The sequence below is a fragment of the Leucopleurus acutus genome, assembly GCF_964270905.1.
Source record: "Leucopleurus acutus genome assembly, chromosome: 20".
NCBI classification, from domain to species: domain Eukaryota; kingdom Metazoa; phylum Chordata; class Mammalia; order Artiodactyla; family Delphinidae; genus Leucopleurus; species Leucopleurus acutus.
The window spans coordinates 54,309,811-54,331,364 of NC_139162.1; the positions used below are offsets into that span (position 1 = coordinate 54,309,811).

Here is a 21,554-nt window from a genome sequence, read left to right on the forward strand (position 1 = left end):
AGGAGAATGAACCAAAAAAAAAAAAAAAAAAACCACTACCATCGTCTCAGTTGACACAGCCCCACCCATCAGCAGACAGGCTGCCTAAAGGCTTCCGAAGGCAGCCACCTCTCTATATGCCCCTAGACATAAACCTGTCCACCAAAGGGCCAAGATCCAGGTCCAACCAACAGTGGACAGGCAGAAGCCTCTAGACCAGCCTCACCAACCAGGGCACAGACACCAGAAGCAAGAAAACTACAGTCATACAACCTGCAGACACAGTCCACAGATACAGTCCAGACACTACCCTGGGACCAGCTGGCTTCTGGCCCTTGGGTGACATGAGGGGGAGTACACTGCTGAGATGCACAGGACATCTTCTACCAAGACCACTTCTCCAAGGTCAAGAAAGGTAACAAACCTACCACATACATAAAAATACAAATAGCAAATTAGGCAAAATGAGGCAACAGAGGAATGTTTCAGACGAAGAAAGAAGACAAAAACCCAGAAGAACTGACGTGGAGATACGCAATCTACCCGAGGAAGAGCTCAGAGTAGTGATCGGAAAAACGATCAAACAATTCAGGAGGAGAATGGATGCACAGAATGAAAAATGAGGCTTTTGCTTTTTGGGGGGGGGTTTTGTTTTTTGGTTTTTTTGCGGTACGCGGGCCTCTCACTGTTGTAGCCTCTCCCGTTGCGGAGCACAGGCTCCGGACGCGCAGGCTCAGTGGCCATGGCTCACGGGCCCAGCCGCTTCGTGGCATGTGGGATCCTCCCGGACCGGGGCACGAACCTGTGTACCCTGCATCGGCAGGCGGACTCTCAACCACTGGGCCACCAGGGAAGCCTGAAATGAGGCTTTTTAACGAAGATGTAGAAAACATAAGTAACCCCAAAACAGAATGGAAGAAATACTGAAATGAAAAATACAATAGAGGAAATCAATAATAGGCTAAATGAGGCAGAAGAATGGATCAGTGAGCTGGAAGACAGAGTGTGGAAATCACGCAAGTCCAGGAAGTGCAAAGAGTCCCATATCCACATAAAAACTACACATTCAAAAAGCATATGAAAAGATGCTCAACATCATGGGTTCTTCCACTTTGTATAGCTCCTTGGAGCACCTATTTACTAGGTGGGATGCTGCCCAATGCATGAATCATTCAATAAAGCCAATTAGATCTTTAAATTTGATTCAATTTTTGTACATCAATGGAAGTCAGAGTATGAAATTCACTGCTATGCTATTTGCGCTACAGCCATCTGAATATCCTGCAACAGAGTGGAGAGAATAACTCAAGTACAATCTGTGAGTTTATAACCTCCAACTTGTATGTTATTTGATCCCATATTGGGAAGAAATCGTTATAGATTCTTTCAACACTGAGAACCTAATGATGCACTCCTAGCTTCTGTTATAAGGTACTGAGAAAGGATAAAACTGTATTGGTAAAAGGAACATAATGCATCCAGGATTTAAAAGATGATTAAATTTTATTACTTAAAACAGGAGACCTATGGTACATTCTCCATAGAACAGTAGCAAAATGTAATGGCAGCAATTAAAATGTGAATCATAAACATACACATACTCCTGGTGCTCCTGATTAAATTTTACTCTGAAGATAACTGCTCTCTTCAATATCCAAAAATTAAGACAATTTCTTTCTTGGTCAGAAATGTAGACAACACATACGCTCATGCAATGGATAAAGTGATTAAGTTTTCTTGTGCATTGTTCCTACCACATAATCAGTCCCTAATAACCTGTCACTATCCTCCCACAAAAAGCCCAGTCCCTGCACGTCCTTCCTGCTTTGTTCATGGTCAGCTGGTAGAGCATTCTGCACTATACCCACACTGGCTTATCTACGGAAGGGCACCCTGAACATAACCACGATGAGTCAAGTCACAGTTTTACACTATTCTCTGCCCCTCCCTGTTGCTAATCCACATGGTATTGAATTTGGTAATTCAGGGTCCTTGTTTTTCCAGGGAACATGGATGTGCATGAACCACACCTAATGAAGTGGGCCCCCTCATGTTATTGATTCTTCCCAGAGACCATCAACAAAGGCCTGTAATGAAGAGATAAGATTATCTTCTCACCAAGGCCAAGCTCTTATGGCTCGCTACACAACAGGCCAAAAAACAGAGAGACTACTTCTGTGGGCAAGGAATAGTGATGTTATTCTGAAAGCCAGGAGAACGAGAAAACGGGGGACTAGCGATGCAAAGAATCACATGTCCTGAGTTAGAAATCAGGCTCTTTATAGTAAAAGGTGAGGGAGTGAAGTCCTGGTTCAGGTCAGACTCCTGTGAAATAAAATTCAACTATTATGACAAGACAGGAGTATTTAAACATGAATTCCTCTCGGCCCTTTGGCCTCCTCTCTCCTCCCACTGTGAACTGTGTATTTGCATTATGCATCAAAGCAAACCTCCCCCATCAGCAGAATACATACTCAACCACAAAGAGCAACATTCTCCCAGCATCAACAGGAAAACTCCTTAAAACATAGCATTCCTTCTTGATCTTGTAAGGGTCACACGACCCACTGCAATGATGCTTAGATCTGGATTATGTAAACTGTCAATAATACGTCATGTGTTGTACCACTCTGTCTTACAAAACTTATATAACTGGGCCTTGATTTCTTTTTTTTTTTTTTTTTTTTTTGCTGTACACGGGCCTCTCACTGTTGTGGCCTGTTCCATTGCAGAGCACAGGCTCCGGACGCGCAGGCTCAGTGGCCATGGCTCACGGGCCCAGCCGCTCCGCGGCATGTGGGATCTTCCCAGACCAGGGCACAAACCCGTGTCCCCTGCATTGGCAGGCGGACTCTCAACCACTGCGCCACCAGGGAAGCCCACCCACCATATTTTAACACATTGTGACTTGAAATGATTCTGCAGTATATAATATCTCAGGTTAACCTCAGAGAACTAAAGACTTGTTTATTCCGAGTATGCATTCTCTGATATGTGGTCTGTTGAAAAAAGTGCTGAGAAAACTCAACAAATTCATTACATTTGTAAGAATTCCCCCAAACATGAGTTTTTTTGTTAAACGCTGAGAATGCACTAATTCATGAAGAGTTTCCACGTATACACTTTATAACCTGTATGAATTCTCTCATGACACCAAACTTACTGGATGTATCCACATTTACAACATTCATAACATCTGAAATCTTGTTCTCCAACATAAATCCTGTGTTCCACAGTTTTGTTCTTCAGTTACAAGCCTTAGCACGCATATTGCTTTGTGTGGTTTCTCTTAAAGATGTGTATTCTAAAGTCCAGTGCATGGGGAGGCCTGGATAAAGCCTCGATTCACATTTCCATGGCTTCTCTTCAACATGGACTCTCTGCTGCTCCCTAATACGTGAACTCAACGTAAAGGTTTTGCCACACTCATTGCCATTTGGGAGTTATCGCTCCAGTAACACATACTGTGATGTTTGGGTAAAATCCTTGCCACACACATTACATTTGTACGGTTTCTCTCCACAATAAATATTCTGGTATTTAAGTACGAGTAAGCAATATATTAAATTTTGACATATTCATTGCATTTTAAAGAATGAAGTATTTGATGACCCCTGAGTTTAAGGCACAACCTAAAAGCTTTGCAAAATTCAGTACATTTGTAACATGCTGTCCAGTGCAGACTACCTGATTATTGGTGTGATGTGAGCCATGAGAACAGATTTCTCACATTCATGGCACTGGTGAGGATTCTTTCCAGAATGCATTATCAACGGCCTGACCACATTAAATACATGTATCTGGGCTCTATCCAGTATGAATACTCTCAGGAAGCCTAAGATGTGAAGATTCATTATATTTTTAAGGGCTCTCACCTGTATACATCAGCTGATGGCAAGTTAGGCCTGAAAGCACACTTAAGAACTTACCACACTTATTGCATTTCTCACAGTTCCTTCCAATATGAATTCTGTCATGGATCATAAGGTAAGCACTTTGACTAAACACTTTGAGACACTCATTGCATTTGTAATGTAACACTCCAGTAATGAATTATCTGATCATAAGTGAGGCTTACACACATAAAAGCTTTGCCACACTCATGATATTTGTAGTTTCTTTTCTACTTTGAGATTTAAAGACCTTCCCACATATAATACACTTACACAATTTCTCTCAGGTATGGATTTTCTGATGTTTAGTGAGGGTTGAGACCTCAGTGAACGCTCTTCCACACTCAAAACATTTGAAAGGTCTCTCTACCATATGTACTCTCTGATGACTTGTAAGGTGTGAATTTCGACTGAAGACCTTGCCACACTCATCACATCTGAAAGGCTTCTCTCCGGTATGAACTCTCCAATGAAGTTGAAGATGTGCTTTTTGACTAAAGGCCTTTCTACACTCATTACATGTGTAAGGTTTCTCTCCAGTATGAATCCTCTGATGTTTTGCAAGAGTTGCCTTTTCACTAAAGACCTTGCTGCACTCATTACATTTGTAAGGTTTCTCTCCGGTATGAATCCTCTGATGAGTTGAAAGGTGTGAACTGTAACTAAACAGCTTGCCACACTCATTACATTTATAAGGTTTCTCTCCAGTATGAACTCTCCGATGATCTGCAAGGTTTGATTTTCGACTAAAGACCCTGCCACATGCTTCACATTTATATAATTTCTTTCCTGTATGAATTATCTTATGTCTACTGAGGTTTGAGTAGCGATTAAAGGTTTTGTCACACTCGTTACATTTGAAAGGTTTCTCCCCAGTATGAATTCTCTGATGATTTGCAAGGGCTGTTTTTTGACTGAATACCTTGCCGCACTCACTACACTTGTAAGGTTTCTTTCCCGTATGAATGCTCTCATGAACTGCAAGGTGTGACTTTGTACTAAAGCCCTTGACACATACATCACATTTATGTAATATCTCTTCTGAATAGATTATCTGATTATTCCTGACAATTGAGCCATGACTAAAGGTTTTCCCACACTCAGTACATTTAAAATCTCTTTCCCTGTGTGTTTTCTGATCTTGTGCCAGTAATAAAGGATGCATAACATCATTCCCATATACATTAGAAACGTTAGTTTGGACACGAGGAGGAATTCTTTGAAGTGGTGAAAATGAGAAACTATTGTTGATGGACCTCTCAACTTCATTACATCCAGAAATTAACCTGTCAGTTTGAAATACCTGCAGTTTACCCTGAAAGTTTAATCCAAGCCTATTTCCAATGGGCTTGATTCCTGCATCCCTTCTACCATGTGTATCTCTTCTATCAGTGAGATTTCCATTATGGGTTATAGGTATTCCTTTGTAATTTCTTTCATCATCTCTCCAATGACACTCAAAGTCATACATATTTTTCTGGATTTCCGTGAGGTAAAAATGTTTGATTTCACGACTTTTAGATCTTCCCAAGATCACTCTTTGAAATACTTCTCCTGGATCACTGTTCCCTTTGGGTTGTAATTGCTTGACCACATGTATTGGACAGATATCTACAAGACATAAAGAGCCATAGGGATAAATTCAAAATTAACTGTTTCATGTTGAATATATGATATTACACCGAAGGTAATACTTATACCAAACACAGTTGTAAAACTTCCCAACTATGTATTTTTTTAATTTTTTTTAATTTTTTTAAAATTTTGAAATTGCCCAACTATGATCTTAAAATTATTAGAAACACTAAAGCAATAGAATTGTTTACTAAAAAAAGAGTTATAAAATACAATTCAAATTGATTTTAGAGGAGACTACTTGCAAACCCGCTATGACAAAAACACTCACACAGGAAAAACGGACGTCAGCTCTCAAAAGAACGCAATTTTTCCACCATGACTCCAAAGCATGTACCAATTAACAGTAAACATACTGCTGTCTCTGAGAAAAATACATTATACTACAGATATATTCTGCATACCTGGTGTACATAAGTAAATGTTAATGAACACACAATATACTGTAATGCTAAAATATCCAAAACAAGCTTATCTAATAATACGTCGCTGTTTAGAATTATAAAACATATATACCATAGAGAAAAAGAATTCAATAGGACAGTTTTTATGAAAACAAAACATTTTTCTAAATATCTTCTACAAAATGACATACCCATAACAGGCATTCTGCAACATTAATAAGTAAAAAAAAACTTATAGAAATAATGAAAGACTTCAAAAAAATTACTAGATACAACATCAACATGCAAAAACCAACTGGGTTTCTAAACATTAAAAATGAACAGGGCAGGGCTTCCCTGGTGGCGCAGTGGTTGAGAGTCCACCTGCCGATGCAGGGGACATGGGTTCGTGCCCCGGTCCGGGAAGATCCCACATGCCGCGGAGCGGCTGGGCCCGTGAGCCATGGCCACTGAGCCTGCGCTCCGCAACGCGAGAGGCCACAGCAGTGAGAGGCCCGTGTACCGGGAAAAAAAAAAAAAAAAATAGAACAATCAAAGCAATTCAATTTACAATAGAATCAAAAAAGAAGAGTACTTAAACATAACATTATACAAGAAGGGAAGGATTTGTAACTACTGCAAAATAAAGACTTCTAAAACATATTAGAGAAGACACAAATAAATGCAAAGATACCCCAAGTTCATGGATTTGAAGCTGATATTGTCAAGATGTCAATCAATACTAGCCAAAGTTATCAGGATATTCAAAATAATCCCTAGTGTAATCCCAAATCCCAATACCGCTTTGCTGAAGAAACAGATGAATCAATCCTACAATTCCTGTGGAATTTCAGGACACAATGAATAGCAAAAAGAAGCTTGAAAACGAAGTCAGACAATTCACATTTCTTTATTTCAAAACTTTTTCCAAAGCTACACTAATCAAAGCAGTATGGTACTGGCATAAAGATAGAGAGACCTGTGGAACACAAGAGATTGAGAAAAATACTTTCGTGTCTAAGGTCAAATGATGTTCCGCAAGGTTGTCAAGACCACATAATGGGGGAAGGGCAGTCTATGGAACAAAAGGTGTTGAGAAAACTGGATATCCACATGCAGAAGAATTTAGTTGGACCATTATTGTATTAACTCAAAATGCTTCAAAGATCTAAACCTAAGTCCCTAGTGAATAAAACTCCTATAAGTAAATTTACAAAAAAAGATTAACATTGGATTCACCAATGATTTATCAGATATAACAGCAAAAGCTCAGGCCAACAAACTAAAAACAGATAAATTGGACTACATCATAACTATTAACTATTGTGCACTAAACCATACTCAGCAGAGTGAAAAAACAATGTGTGGTATAATACAAAATATTTGTAAATCATATATTCAATAATAGTTTAACATCAAGAATATTTATTTAATAAATAAATTTGTTGGGTTTTTTTTTTTAAAAAAAGAAAGACCCCAAAATTCCAACTATAGTTTGTGACAAGGAGAGACTCTCCATTGCCAAATGCCTGGAAGCTATCCTGCCAGTTTCCAGTGATGTAGTGACATTCAGAGCCAAAGTATGTTGCAGAGAAAATAAGATTTGTGCTACTTCCGACTTGACAACTGACACCCTATATTCTCCAGTTAGAATTTGTTCTCAACCAAAAATAATATATTTTTCTTTGATAAGTGATCTTGGGACTTCGCTTGTGGCACAGTGGTTAAGAATCCACCTGCCAATGTAGGGGACACCAGTTCGAGCCCTGGTCCGGGAACTAAGATCCCACATGCCGCGGAGCAACTAAGCCCATGCGCCACAACTACTGAAGCCCGCATGCCTAGAGCCCGTGCTCTGCAACAAGAGAAGCCACTGCAATGAGAAGCCTGCGCAAAGCCTGCGCACCGCAATGAAGAGTAGCCCCCTCTCACCACAACTAGAGAAAGCCCGTGCACAGCAACAAAGACCCAACGCAGCCAAAAATAAATAAATTAAAAAAAACAAGACTACATAAAGAACTCTGAAAGGAACAGATCACCTATTCCACCATGGGGTGGGGGGCTTTCTAAACCAACCATCCCACATATTGCAAATAAAAAACAAAAAGAAACAAAAAATAGAAACCTAATGAGAAAAATAAAAGACGGTCATTTATAATGCATAAAAATATACAAAATGAAAGTTGCTGTGCCTTGAACAAAACAAATGATGGTTTATCACTGAAGGTATCACACTACTTCATAAGGTCTCTCATTAAGTTGCTTCAAAATTATGTGTGAAGGCAGAAAGAACAATGGCACACAGGTGATGGAACATGTGGCATGGCATGGACAACAGTTTAGTCAACAGCCTCACAAATATGAGTATGCGAACCTGGACAATACTGTTGTTCGGAGAAACCGCTACACCACTTACTGAGGCTCAAAGGGGATGGACATTAGTACATGTGAACAACACTGTCACAGTGCCCTTCACACAGGCTTTTGTGACATTGGTCAAAGCCAGAAAAAGAAACTGGAAAGACTTACAGGTCAAGGTCTTCAGACACTTTCTGTCTTGTATCTCAGAACATGCTGACCACTCTACTAAGTAGCTTCAAGCGGTGGTTTTGTATGTAACGGGAAAATATTACAGCATATGAGGGAAAGTATTCTCCTTCAAAAATTTTCTGTTACCCAGTAAACCCACTCTACAGAGAGTCCACTAGAAGCTGCCCATTAGACATAGGTGGATGACCACAGCAAAGAAACTGGATACAACTTCAGACTCTAGGACTACATACTTCAAAATCAAGTTTAAGAGGAAAACTTATACAAACTAAGGAGAAAGTAAAGTCAGGAAGAGTCTACATTCCCAGACTAGATAGAGCAGTACAGGAGCGAAAAAAGACAAGATATGGGAGTTGGATATTATAAGATCTTGAGATGGGACCATTTGCTCGACCCAGGGATGCCAAGCTAAGAGCCTGAAAGATTCATGTATGTTCCCCTTGCTGGATTCAGGATCAAAAAGAGGATCTCTCTGTCCACTGTCCTTACAGTTTTCCTAAGTAACAATCACAGAAGATCAAATGCACCTGGCTATTCCACACACCCCTGAAATGTGTGGCAAAAGCAGAACAGAAGAAATGGCTGACAGATCTAAACAGGAAGACAGGGACTGAGACAGCTCCATACACATTCTGAGGTGCCAGATAAAATCAAATAGCAGGGACTGCCCTGGTGGCACAGTGGTTAAGAATCCGCCTGCCAATGCAGGGGACACGTGTTCGAGCCCTGGGCCAGGAAGATCCCACATGCCGCGGAGCAGCTAAGCCCGTGCGCCACAACTACTGAGCCCACGTGCCACAGCTACTGAAGCCCATGCACCTAGAGCCCGTGCTCCGTAACAAGAGAAGCCACCGCAGTGAGAAGCCCACACACCACAACAGAGTAGCCCCCTCTCACCACAACTAGAGAAAGCCCACGCACAGCGACAAAGACCCAACACGCAGCCAAAAAAAAAAAAATTAAATAATAAAAATAATTTTAAAATGTTTTTAAATTAATAAAAATTAAATAGCAGCCGGTATTTTCCATCTTCTGATTATATCTTCCAAATACAACAGACATGAAACCAGGACAGGGTCAGGGGTTAGACACTAGAGGCATCAGCTTTGATCTATATGGACTAAAAACTGAGCATCCAATAGAATCAAGTCCATAAGGAGAGAAGAGGGGGCTAGACAAGCCAATAACACAATCCGCCTCATGCTCCTCAAAGTCAAGCAACAACCAGTTCACAGCAGCCAGATGATGAGTGTTGTGGATCTTGATAAAGACCTTGCCTTTGTCTCTATAGGAGCTGCAGCAACACTGGAGGGTGAAAGAATACATTTTACATTTGGAAGGACAGAGTGATAACTCGAGTAGAAGAAAAGTCTCCTCTGAGAGTTTAATAAAGAAACTTTGGTTTTCCCAAAGAACGCTCCACCATGAGAAGCATTTCCCAAACACTATTAACGTTGTGGCTTCCTCTCTGCCCTGAGATCCCACCCGTGTTCACACTTTTGATACATTCCTACCCATTTGGTTTTTTTGCTATTTTCACACCACTCACCAGAGTCCTGGGCTCTTCCTCTTGCTCCAAAAATGGAGATAATGTTCAGATCAGAAAAAGAAATTTCTGCTTATCAGAACAAAGAAATGTAAATTGGTGTGGTTTTTCCAAAACCACAGCTCTTTGTTCAGCTGAGGAGTGAGGACATTACAGGTGGGTCAGGAAAAATATTTCACAAATTCATCCACCTCCTCCTTCTAAATGCATTGGGAACAGTGTAATACATATATCTAACACTCTTCCAAGAAATAGTCAGTCAAAGCCACAGGGCAGAAGACAAGAAATTGGATATCTTTTAAAAGTCTGCCATTGAGCTTTACACATAATTAAGCTCTTGAACAACCCCTAATGTAACATGAAATGGGCAGATCATCTGAAGAAAGGGTCAGTTTAAACTCGTGATGCCACATCATGTCTGTGTCAACAGGGCTTTCAGATCACATGAAGAAAACAGGGCCTCCCAAGAATCACACAGGGAAAAATGCAAAACACCCAAGGGGAGATCCCAACTTCTAGACGGAAGTTATCCTCACCCACAGAGATCAGGTTCCTGTAGGTCTCCAACATCACGTCCCTGTACAGGGCCCTCTGACCAGGGTCCAGGCATTCCCACTCCTCCTGAGAGAATTCAATGACCACATCCTTGAAGGTCAACCATTCCTGAAATGAAAATACATTTCAACAACGGGTCATGAGAAGGGTTATCTTCATACAAAATGGAAAGATGAGAGAGGGGTAAGGATCGATTTGGTTCAAGCATATGTTCTGAAAGATCTGTGTTAAGGTATTTGGAGCAAATACTGTGTCCCTTATTTTAAATTCTTATGCTTTTTCATAAGAGATTATCATATCATCCAATAAATATGGATTTGTCATCTTTGTGGAGAATCCATAAAACATATATAAATAATACTAAACAACGGGTTGTCTATGCAGAAGTGTCAGATCTATGTTCTAAACATTGAGTGATATTCAATATTTAAATAAGTTACACTATGAGTGGCAGCTTCAGAGATGACAAAGTCCACAATGGCTTTAAAGAAAACTCAAAATCTTCAATTATGATAATGATAGAAACAGCAATGACTAAAAGTGTTTGAATACTTCCTATAGACAAAACGTTACTCAAAATAAGTACTTTACAAGCACAAACTTCTTATCAATATAACAGCTCATTCGAGAAAGATATGTTCCCATCTTACAGAGCAGAAAACTGTGTCAGAGACACAAAGAGAAACTCGAACCAAGTCAAGAAGCTAAGCAATGACACAGCAAGCACCTGAACTCAGGTGGTTGAGCCCAGGAATTGAAGCTTAAAAATCAGTTAAGGAGAGCATTAAATGTTCACTGACACTTTGTTATAAAGCAGAAACTAACACACCACTGTAAAGCAATTATACTCCAATAAAGATGTTTAAAAAAAAAAAGAGTACATTGACAGAGGGATCCCTGAGAAAAGCTTGAAAGACATTCAAGGTGAATGACATGGAATAGCATGAAAGGTCATTATAGATGTGGGCACACAAGCACATGCACATACAATGTTAGTAATCTTACTACTATTTAAACCATTAACATGATGGTGTAGAAAGAATTCAAGGCCATGGAACATATATATGTATATATATATATTTATACCTTGGTTAGGGCATTTCTTTCTTTTATTTTGGATTGCAGACACTTGCTTATGTATATGTACCTTAAATCATTAAAACAAGGATTCAAATCTGTTTCATCTCTTCATGTCTTCTATTACTTAAATAGGTCCTTTTTTATTAGTTATCCATTTTATACATATTAGTGTATATATATCAATCCCAATCACCCAATTCATCCCACCACCAAGGCCACGGAATATATTGAAGATATAATTTCAACTGCAAAAAGATATATATATTTGAAATCATGTCTTTTATCTAAATGAATGGCTTGCACATCCATGGCACCCATCACACAGAACAACACAAAATCAACTGGAACAAGAAGACTTATCTCTTTACATATTTCAGGACAATTTTTTTTATCATCGGTTTTTTTGTTTTCCACTAATAAAACATCGACACAAAATTAGAGAAGTTTAGTGTTATACACTATTTTCACAGATTAAGAAAATTATCACAGTGGTAAAGTTAAAAACTTCTTGGAGAATTAAAAATCATGACAAAATAAGCGTATGGAAAAAATATATTGTTATTAAGCAAGAACATTTCACCAAACATCATGAAAAGTAAACACTTGATACGTATCCTCTGTAATTACAGTGAAATGAAGGGGGCTGGCCAGGGCACCAACCTTTCACCACTGCTCAGTGTGCCTGAGCAGGGACCACTAGAGGAAGTAACAGGAGGAAAAAAGGAAGACCAAGTGTAAGAGACACAGAGAGAGTGTGTCAGACAGTTGGAAATGTGAACATTCACACATCAAATGAGACGGAAAAGCTAAAGGTGAAAGAAAGGAAAAAGATATTCCATGCTAAAGAGAGCAGGGCTGAGTATATTATATCACACAAAACAAAGGCAAAAACTGACAGAAGGCACATAGGATATTATACAATCTTAAACGAGTCAATTCACTAAGAAGATATAACAGTTATAAATATATACATTAGCGCTTCCCCCCAAATGAAGCAAACGTTAACAGAAATCAAGAGGAAAACAGGGACTTCCCTGATGGTGCAGTGGTTAAGAATCCGCCTGCCAATACAGGGGACACGGGTTTGAGCCCTAGTCCGGGAAGATCCCACATGCCGCAGAGCAACTAAGCCCGTGTGCCACAACTACTGAGCCTGTGCTCTAGAGCCTGCAAGCCACAACTACTGAGCCCGTGTGCCACAACTGAAGCCCGCATGCCTAGAGCCCGTGCTCCGCAACAAGAGAAGCCACCGCAGTGACAAGCCCACGCACCGCAACGAAGAGTAGCCCCTGCTTGACGCAACTAGAGAAATCCCACATGCAGCAACGAAAACCCAACACAGCCAAAAATTAATTAATTAATTTTAAAAAAAAGGGGGAACAGCAGCACAGTTAACAATATGACACTTCAATACCTCCATTTTACTTGAAGGCTATAATAAAAGAGAAATCTACACGGCTAAATGGTTACAACAGAAAGGGAAAAGATCTCCACTCAAGAATTTTTTACATCTCAATGAAGCAGAAAGAGAACAAACTGAATCCAACTTTGGCAGAACAAAAGAGTTAAATAAGAAAGATTCAGGGCTTCCCTGGTGGCGCAGTGGTTGAGAGTCCGCCTGCCGATGCAGGGGACACGGGTTCGTGCCCCGGTCCGGGAGGATCCCACATGCCACGGAGCGGCTGGGCCCGTGGGCCATGGTCGCTAAGCCTGCGCGTCCGGAGCCTGTGCTCCGCAACGGGAGAGGCCACAATGGTGAGAGGCCCGCGTACCGCAAAAAAAAAAAAAGGAAGATTCAGATCCTGCAAACCCACTCCTAAGCATATATCGGGAGAAAACCATAATTCGAAAAGATACAAGCACCCCAATGTTCACTGCAGCACTATTTACAATACCCAAGACATGTAAGCAACCTAAACGTCCACTAACAGATGAATGGATAAAGAAGATGTGGTGTATGCATGTGTGTGTGTGTGTGTGTATATATATATATATATATATACACACACACACACACACACACACACATATATACACATACACAATGGAATATTACTCAGCCATAAAAACAAATGAAATAATGCCATTTGCAACAAAATGGATGGAACTAGAGATTATCATACTAAGTGAAGTAAGCCAGACAGAGAAAGACAAATATATCACTTATATGTGAAACTGAAGGAAAGAAGATACAATTGAACTTACATATGAAACAGAAATAGACCCACAGACATAGTAAAGAAAGTTAGGGGTGACCAAAGCAGAAGGGAGGGGCATAAATTAGGATTTGGTATTAACATATACACACTATTTTGTATAAAATAGATAACCAACAAGGACCTACTATATAGCACGGGGAACCATACTCAGTATTTTGTAATAACCTATAAGGGGAAAGGATCTGAAAAAGAATATATATAAAATTGAGTCATTTTGTTGTACACCCAAAACTAACCAAACACTGTAAACCAACAATACTTCATATAGGGATATATGTGTATGTATAGCTGATTCACTTTGTTATAAAGCAGAAACTAACACACCATTATAAAGCAATTATATTCCAATAAAGATGTTAAAAAAAATACTTCAGGAAAAAATTGCTAAGTAGTTCGACATCACTAATTATTAAAGAAATGCAAATCAAAACTACAATGAGCTATCACCTCATACCAGTCAAAATGGCTACCATCAAAAAATCCACAAACAGGGCTTCCCTGGTGGCACAGTGGTTGAGAGTCCACCTGCCGATGCAGGGGACACGGGTTTGTGCCCCGGTCCAGGAAGATCCCACATGCCACGGAGTTGCTAGGCCCGTGAGCCATGGCCACTGAGCCTGCACGTCCGGAGCACAGCGCAACGGGAGAGGCCACAACAGTGAGAGGCCCGCGTACCGCAAAAAAAAAACAAAAAGAAAACCCACAAACAATAAATGCTGGAGAGGGTGTGGAGAGAAGGGGACACTCCTGAACTGCTGGTGGGAATGTAAATTGGTAGAGCCACTATGGAGAAGACTATGGAGGTCCCTTAATAAAAAACAAAAATAGAGCTATCATACGACACTGCAATCCCACTCCTGGGTATATATCCAGAGAAAAACATGGTCCGAAAGGATACATGCACCCCAGTGTTCACTGAAGCACTGTTTATAAGAGCCAAGGCATGGAAGCAACCTAAATATCAACAGAATAATGGATAAAGAAGATGTGGTACGGGGCTTCCCTGGTGGCGCAATGGTTAAGAATCCACCTGCCAATGCAGGGGACACAGGTTCGAGCCCTGGTCCGGGAAGATCCCACATGCCACAGGGCAACTAAGCCCATGCGCCACAACTACTGAGGCTGCGCTCTAGAGTCCGTGAGCCACAACTACTGAGCTCACGTGCCGCAACTACTGAAGCCCATGCACCTAGAGCCCATGCTCCGCAACAAGAGAAGCCACTGCAATGAGAAGCCCACGCACTGCAATGAAGAGTAGTCCCCGCTCACCACAACTAGAGAAAGCCCGCGTGCAGCAACAAAGACCCAAGGTGGCCAAAAATAAATAATAAAATTAAATTAAAATAAAGAAGATGTGGTACATATATGCAATGGAATATTACTCAGCCATTAAAAAGAATGAATTAATGCCATTTGCAGCAACATGGATAGACCTAGAGATTGTCATACTAACTGAAGTAAGTCAGACAGAGAAAGAAATATCGTATGATATCACTTATATGTGGAACCTAAAAAGATATGATACGGAGCTCTAGTACCCTGAGTCAGAATAGCTCCACAAGTGATGGAGAGCGATCTGTTTCCAGCCAAAGCAGCAGCAGCATTCCCTCTCAGGTAACAACGGTAGGGTCTGGAAAAATTTCTGAACCAGAAGCTCCAGATAAACATGATTCAGCGTCCTTTGTTTCTTCATTGTTGAAATCCAGTGTGAATAGTCACGTGACCCAATCTACTGATTCCAGAGGACAAAGTGGATCCCCGAAAAAGAGTGCTTTGGAAGGCTCTTCAGTCTCAGCCTCTCAAAGCATCTCAGAGATTGAGGTGTCCTTGTTGGGCTCCTCAGGAAGCTCAGAAGTAGAGTTGCCACTGTTGTCTTCTAAACCTAGTTCAGAGACAGATTCAAGAGGTTAACTCCCAGAACTAGTTCAGAGGCAAGTGCTTTGTCATCCGTTTCTAAAAACAGTTCCTCATCAGGCACATCTTTACTAACCCCCAAAAGCACCACCTCAGCAAACACGATGCTGACTTCCAAAAGCACTTCACAGGTAGCTGCATCACTGTTAGCTTCCAAGAACAGCTCCCAGACCAGTGGCTCTCTGGTTTCCAAAAGCGCTTCCATAGCAAGTGTGTCCCAACTGGCTTCTAAGAATAGTTCTCAGACCAGCACGTCACAGCTGCCTTCTGAAAGTACTTCGCAATCGAGCGAGAGTTCTGTCAGATTCTCTTGTTCCAAGTTAACCAATGAAGATGTGAAACCGAAGCAGCCTTCTGTCAATAGACTGTACAAAATGGTGGCATGGAAGTTGGTGGCCGTTGGTGACTTCAGTCCCAGCATGAATCATGGAGAGGTCCTAAACGCAGCTATCAAGGCTCTGAAAGCAACACTGGATGTGTCTCTTGTCCCACTAATAGAACTGGCAGATCTGCCTCAAAATAAGAGCTCTCAAGAAAGTATTGTTTGTGAATTGAGATGTAAGCCTGTGTATTTGTGCACTGGCTGTGGAAAAAGCAAAGAAAACGCAAAAGCAGGTGCATCAAGAGAAGCCTGGAAGTTATTTCTCAAGAAAAAGGTGGTGGTAAAAATATGTAAAAGGAAATACAGAGGCAGTGAAACAGAAGACTTAGTACTCCTCGATGAAGAGTCAAGGCCTGTCAACTTACCTCCAGCATTAAAACACCCTCAAGAATTACTATAATACGTCCAAAATATCACTGCGTACAATATCTGGTATTTGAAGAGAAAAACTTGCTTACTTTTGTATAATATGAAACACAGGCTTTCACAAATGTTGTATCGCTTTTTTCCAGTTTTGCAGAAAATCTACATTCTAGTTCTCTTCACACAGTGGAAGTTGTAAATAACTTGTGAATGACAGTATACATTAAAGGTTTATGCATTAACAGCATACCAATATGCTGTTTTATCTGCTGAAGAAAATACTGTCATCTATTTCTAATGACACATTAGGTACAACGTGTAATTCTGTAGTCTTAATTTTTGTACTACCTTGCATTTGGTGAAAATGTATTGTCTACCATGCTTTATTTTTCTAGCTGAATAATCCTTCATATCAAAGAAAAGGAGACCATAGTATTTGAATGTCTGAAAGTCTGTGAAGCTTAAGGTTTTAAGAATGTTGCCCATAATGTTGAACATGTCTGTTAAAGAATAAAAGAGAAAATAGTTGCCTCAGACTAAAAAAAAAAAAAGAAATCCAAAGATACAAATAAATCTATACTCATGGACTGGAAGTCTCAAAACTCTTGAAATGTCCAAACAAACTACCCAAACTGTTCTACATATTCAATGCAACCATTATCAAAATCACAATGGCAATTTTTGCAGAAATAGAAGAAACACAGGCCAGACACCACAGAAACTCAAGGGACCGCAAATTGCCAAAACATTCTTGAATAAGAAGAAAGATGGAGGCCACCCTTTAATTTTCAAAACATATTATAAAGTAATCAAGATGGTGTGGTACTGGCATAAACACAGGTATATAAACCAATGGAACAGAAGAGAACGCTCAGAAATGATCCTTTGTATATATTTAAAATCTACTGATACTAAGGATGCTAAGACTACACAGTGGAAAAAAGACAGCTGCCATTAACAAATGGTGCTGGGAGGGCTTCCCTGGTGGCACAGTGGTTAAGAACCTGCCTGCCAATGCAGGGGACATGGGTTTGAGCCCTGGTCCAGGAAGATCCCACATGCTGCAGAGCAACTAGAGCCCACGAGCCACAACTACTGAGCTGGCGTGCCACATGCCTAGAGCCCATGCTCCACAACAACAGAAGCCCATGCACCACAACAAAGAGTAGCCCCCGCTTGCCACAACTAGGGAAAAGCCTGCGTGCAGCAAAGAAGACCCAATGCAACCAAAAATAAATAAATAAATAAAATAAATTTATAGCAAAACAGAACAAATGGTGCTGGGAAACTGGATGCCAGGATGTGATAAACAATGAAGAGGAAACCTTACCTTCATCAAACGTAAAAATTTCTCTGTGCCAAAGAACAAAACCAGCACAGTGAAAATACAAAATCTGAAGAATGAATGTGATGAAAGTGATTTAAGGAATTTCCACCTCTCAGACATTTAGACTGATTTCATAGTTTGAAATAGATGATGGAATAAAACACTCTCTATCACTGATGTCTGGTTCTGAATTTTTCATTCTGTTCCCAATCATTAAGATCCTGAAGTCAGTGACTCACTCATTTAGCTTAATTGCCTTAGAAAAAGTCAGAACAAATTTCCCCTTGTTGGTCTACTCCCAGATTTTACCAGGTATTGTGCACCTAATAACTGACTTTCATGTGCAGTTTCTTTATCCTGGTTTACGGAGAGCAGACAGTCCATCCAGATGGGGCCCTAAACAACCCCTCCCACCCAATAGCACTGACGCTCTGCCTGTATCTGTGGGTGTGAAGCCCTGCCCAGCACTGCACCCAGTGGAGCCTTTTCACAAGTTCCAGGTCACTGGGTCATGGGGAGACGGGATCTAAGTGGAGATGACAGGCCCTGAGGGAAGGACCCGGGTGAGTGTGAATGTACAGGTGTCAGGCAGGATACTTCAGAGTCAGAGATTAGCGAGTCCAAAGAATGGCATTTCAGGAAGCACAGACAGAAGAAACAACTGAGAACATGACTTTACCTGAGAAAGAGCCATTTCTGACTCCTTTTCTTTCCTCTCCCTCTTCAGGGCTTCTTCCTCAGACAACGTTGAGTCTTTAGAGGTTGACCTTGAAAGTTGAAAACAGGCTGTTTAATGCTTGGAATCGACACACCCCCTTCCTGAGTCACCACCACACACACAGGGAAGCCCTCAGCATGTGGAACAGACGGTCCTCTGCTGCCCACTGTCCCAGGAGGGGCTCAGGACAGTAAACTCGTAAAAGACCAACAGGTGAGTTTTCCCACCCTTTCTTCAGATCTCGCACCCCTCCAGGTGAGGCCCTCACGTACCCAGCAGCAGCGGGCACCTCAGCTGGACCCGACGATCCCCTGCAGGTCACAGACCAGCCCTGATCCATCCCCACGCAGAGCAGAGCCCTCACCCTCAGCCCAGATCTCAGCCCTCAGGAATGGGGGGACCCAGAGTCCTGATGCTCAGTGATGGATCCAGATTGGAACATCCTGGGGCAACATAAATATTATCGAGCTTTGGTCCCACACTGACTATATGAAGAGGGTACCTGGTCAGAGGGTACAAAACATGTCTATGCATAAAGCCTCATCGATCTAATGGGAAGCCTGGGTTGAGCACCACTCAGCAGTGGCAAGGCCAGCACAGCCCCCACTTTCTTTTTCTTTCCCAGCTTAACTGAGGTAAAATTGATGAGTAACAACCGTGTACATGTGAGGCATATAATGTGATTATTTGATAGATGTATATTCACTGTGTAATAATTATCACAATAAAGTAGTTTACACTTCCATCAACTTACAATTACCATTTTATTTCTGTGTAGTGAGAACACTTGAGTGTTACGCTCAGAGCAAACTCCAAGTATACAGAAACACAGTGTGATTAACTATAGTCTGCATGCTGTACATTAGATATACATGTGGTACTTTTTCATTTTACAACTGAACGTTTGTAACCTCTGACCAACATCTCCCCATTTACCCCACCATCCAACCCCTCCTAATACCCTTTATACTCTATGACCCTATGAGTAAGACATTTCTACTTTCCACCTATAATATGTCTTTTTCTGTCATAATAATGTCATAATTTACGGCTGAAATAAATTTTCTATATCCATTCATTTGTCAGACATTTTAGTTCTTTCTACATCTTGGCTGTTGTGAATAATACAGTAATGTTCATTGCAGTGCAAATACTTCCCTCGCTATAATGATTTCATTTCCCTTGGATATCTAGCCAGAGGTGGATAACATAAGCGGATAAACTTTAAATGTTTTACATTCTAAAGCAACAAATTAAAATATCACAACTTAATCACCCATATCCAAAGAACTCACCCCCCCATCTGTATCCAGTTTCCCCCTCTACCTGACTACTATGTGTTTCTATTTCATTCTTTATCTATCTCCCTATTTCTCTCTGTTCCCCTCTACTCGCCTGCTGTGTCTGCCCTGCTATTTATTTTATCACACCTGTTCTACCCCACTACTCTGCAACTCGTTCCCCCTCTCGTTGCTCTTCACGTCCAACTTTTCTGATTGTCCTAAATATCCATATATTTCTGCCTCTTTCTTCCTCCATCTCCGCTCCCGCTCTGCCCTCCAGGTTACATTCCTTCTATTCCTGTTACACTCCCACTCTATGGCACCCCAGACGGCTATGCTTCCTTCCTGCTCTGTCTTCCTCTGCTCTTCTAGTCAACACCTGTCCTCTGTGTCTCTCCCAGGACCACGATGTCCGAAGGCCTTACTTCTAACTCTTTTATCCTCTCCCCCCACCCTCTGTGAAGTGCTCTCACCACTGCTGTCCCTCCTGCTACAGCTGACGCAGGGCCCCTGTCCCCATGTTGCTCTCCAAACCCAGGAGATCACACTCCTTTATTCACTTCTCTATTTTATCCACCCGCTACTTTAAGAGCTAAATCTGTTTCATTTTACTATCCCTTTGAGAACAATTTCCAGCGAGATGAACTTGTGACGGAAGAATACTGGGTGTCACACGGTTGGCCCTGGTCACCTCCCCCTACACAGGGTGAGCGGAAGAGCTGACTAGAAGAGGAGGCTTGCGGAGCCCAAGTACCGGCCTGAGGAGACGCGAGGACAGAGGCGCTGGGAGGGAGGGAGAGGGTCTCCGGAGGGGGGCGGGGTCTCCAGAATCCCGGGACCCGGGAGAGGACGCGGCCTGTCCGGGAGCGCGGCGGCCGGCGCTGCCCTCTGGGGCGGGGGAGAGAGCGAAGCTGCGGGCGCGCGAATGCACCTCGCAGAAGGGGACTTTACAAGGGGCAGGCGGAAGTAATAAAGGATTGTAAGCAGGCAAATGTCGCGAAAGGCGGTGTCTCAGTGGACCGAAGGCCGAAAAGCAAAGGGCAAGGACCCTCACAGCGATTTCAAACCCAAAGGAAATTAATACTCGACCTGCAGCGGCGACTTCTGGATTTACTTGGGGCGGACGGCGGGCGCTGGGCTATTACGCCCGCAGAACCTCGGAGACCCTAAAGATGGAGTAAGGGGGACCGCGCAGCACAGACTTAACACTAGAAGGAAAAACTTGAGCTCCGCTGTGCGACCTTCACTCTCCGGTCTCCGCTTCCGCTTCCGTAAGAAACTGCGCACGCAGCGCGTACTTCAGAGGCGAGGCTTCTAGGCGGGACTTGGGCGGAGCGCTGAAGGTGAGAGGCGGGGCGAGGAGAGTCCAGGTCTGAGCCCGAGAGCCCGAAAGGCGGGACGGGGTAGGGCGGACGGTCAGGGAATGGTGCTTCCCAGTACTTTGAAACCCCTTAAGTTACTGGCTGTTACAGTTTTCAGGTAAAAGCTTACAGCTTTGGGGACCAGTTATGTTGGAAACTAGGATGTTTCCTCCTAACAAGTAGAAAATGATTTTAATAAAAAATTGTTTCTGCCAGCATGTTGCTCACAAGTCCTGCTCCTGAGGCTCAAGCAATTCAGTGGTTGGGAACTTGGGTCTCCAAGTGGTAGCTGTGGGGCAGTCATTGGATGTGGAACATTTCCTGCAATTAGTATTAATTTAAGCAGTTTAAGAAAACAAGGGTTTG

At 41.8% G+C, this 21,554-nt stretch overlaps 2 protein-coding genes and 1 long non-coding RNA gene across 3 annotated transcripts in view; 2 read left to right on the forward strand and 1 right to left on the reverse strand.

Annotated features, from left to right (window-relative positions):
* Window positions 1-21,554, forward strand: part of LOC309977420 (uncharacterized protein) — a 281,570-nt gene that overhangs the window by 107,537 nt on the left and 152,479 nt on the right. The gene's annotated exons all lie outside the window — the stretch shown is intronic.
* On the reverse strand, window positions 2,683-21,069 carry LOC309977453. The gene is made up of 4 exons (XR_014327052.1): window positions 20,917-21,069; window positions 18,506-18,593; window positions 10,523-10,649; window positions 2,683-5,483 (listed from the first exon to the last, which is right to left on the reverse strand). It is a non-coding gene; the product is annotated as an uncharacterized lncRNA (long non-coding RNA).
* On the forward strand, window positions 15,359-16,536 carry LOC309977074 (CDKN2A-interacting protein-like; the record flags this gene model as incomplete). Its single annotated transcript, XM_082863000.1, is given in 2 exon segments — window positions 15,359-15,746; window positions 15,749-16,536. Coding segments are annotated over 2 exon segments (1,176 nt in total).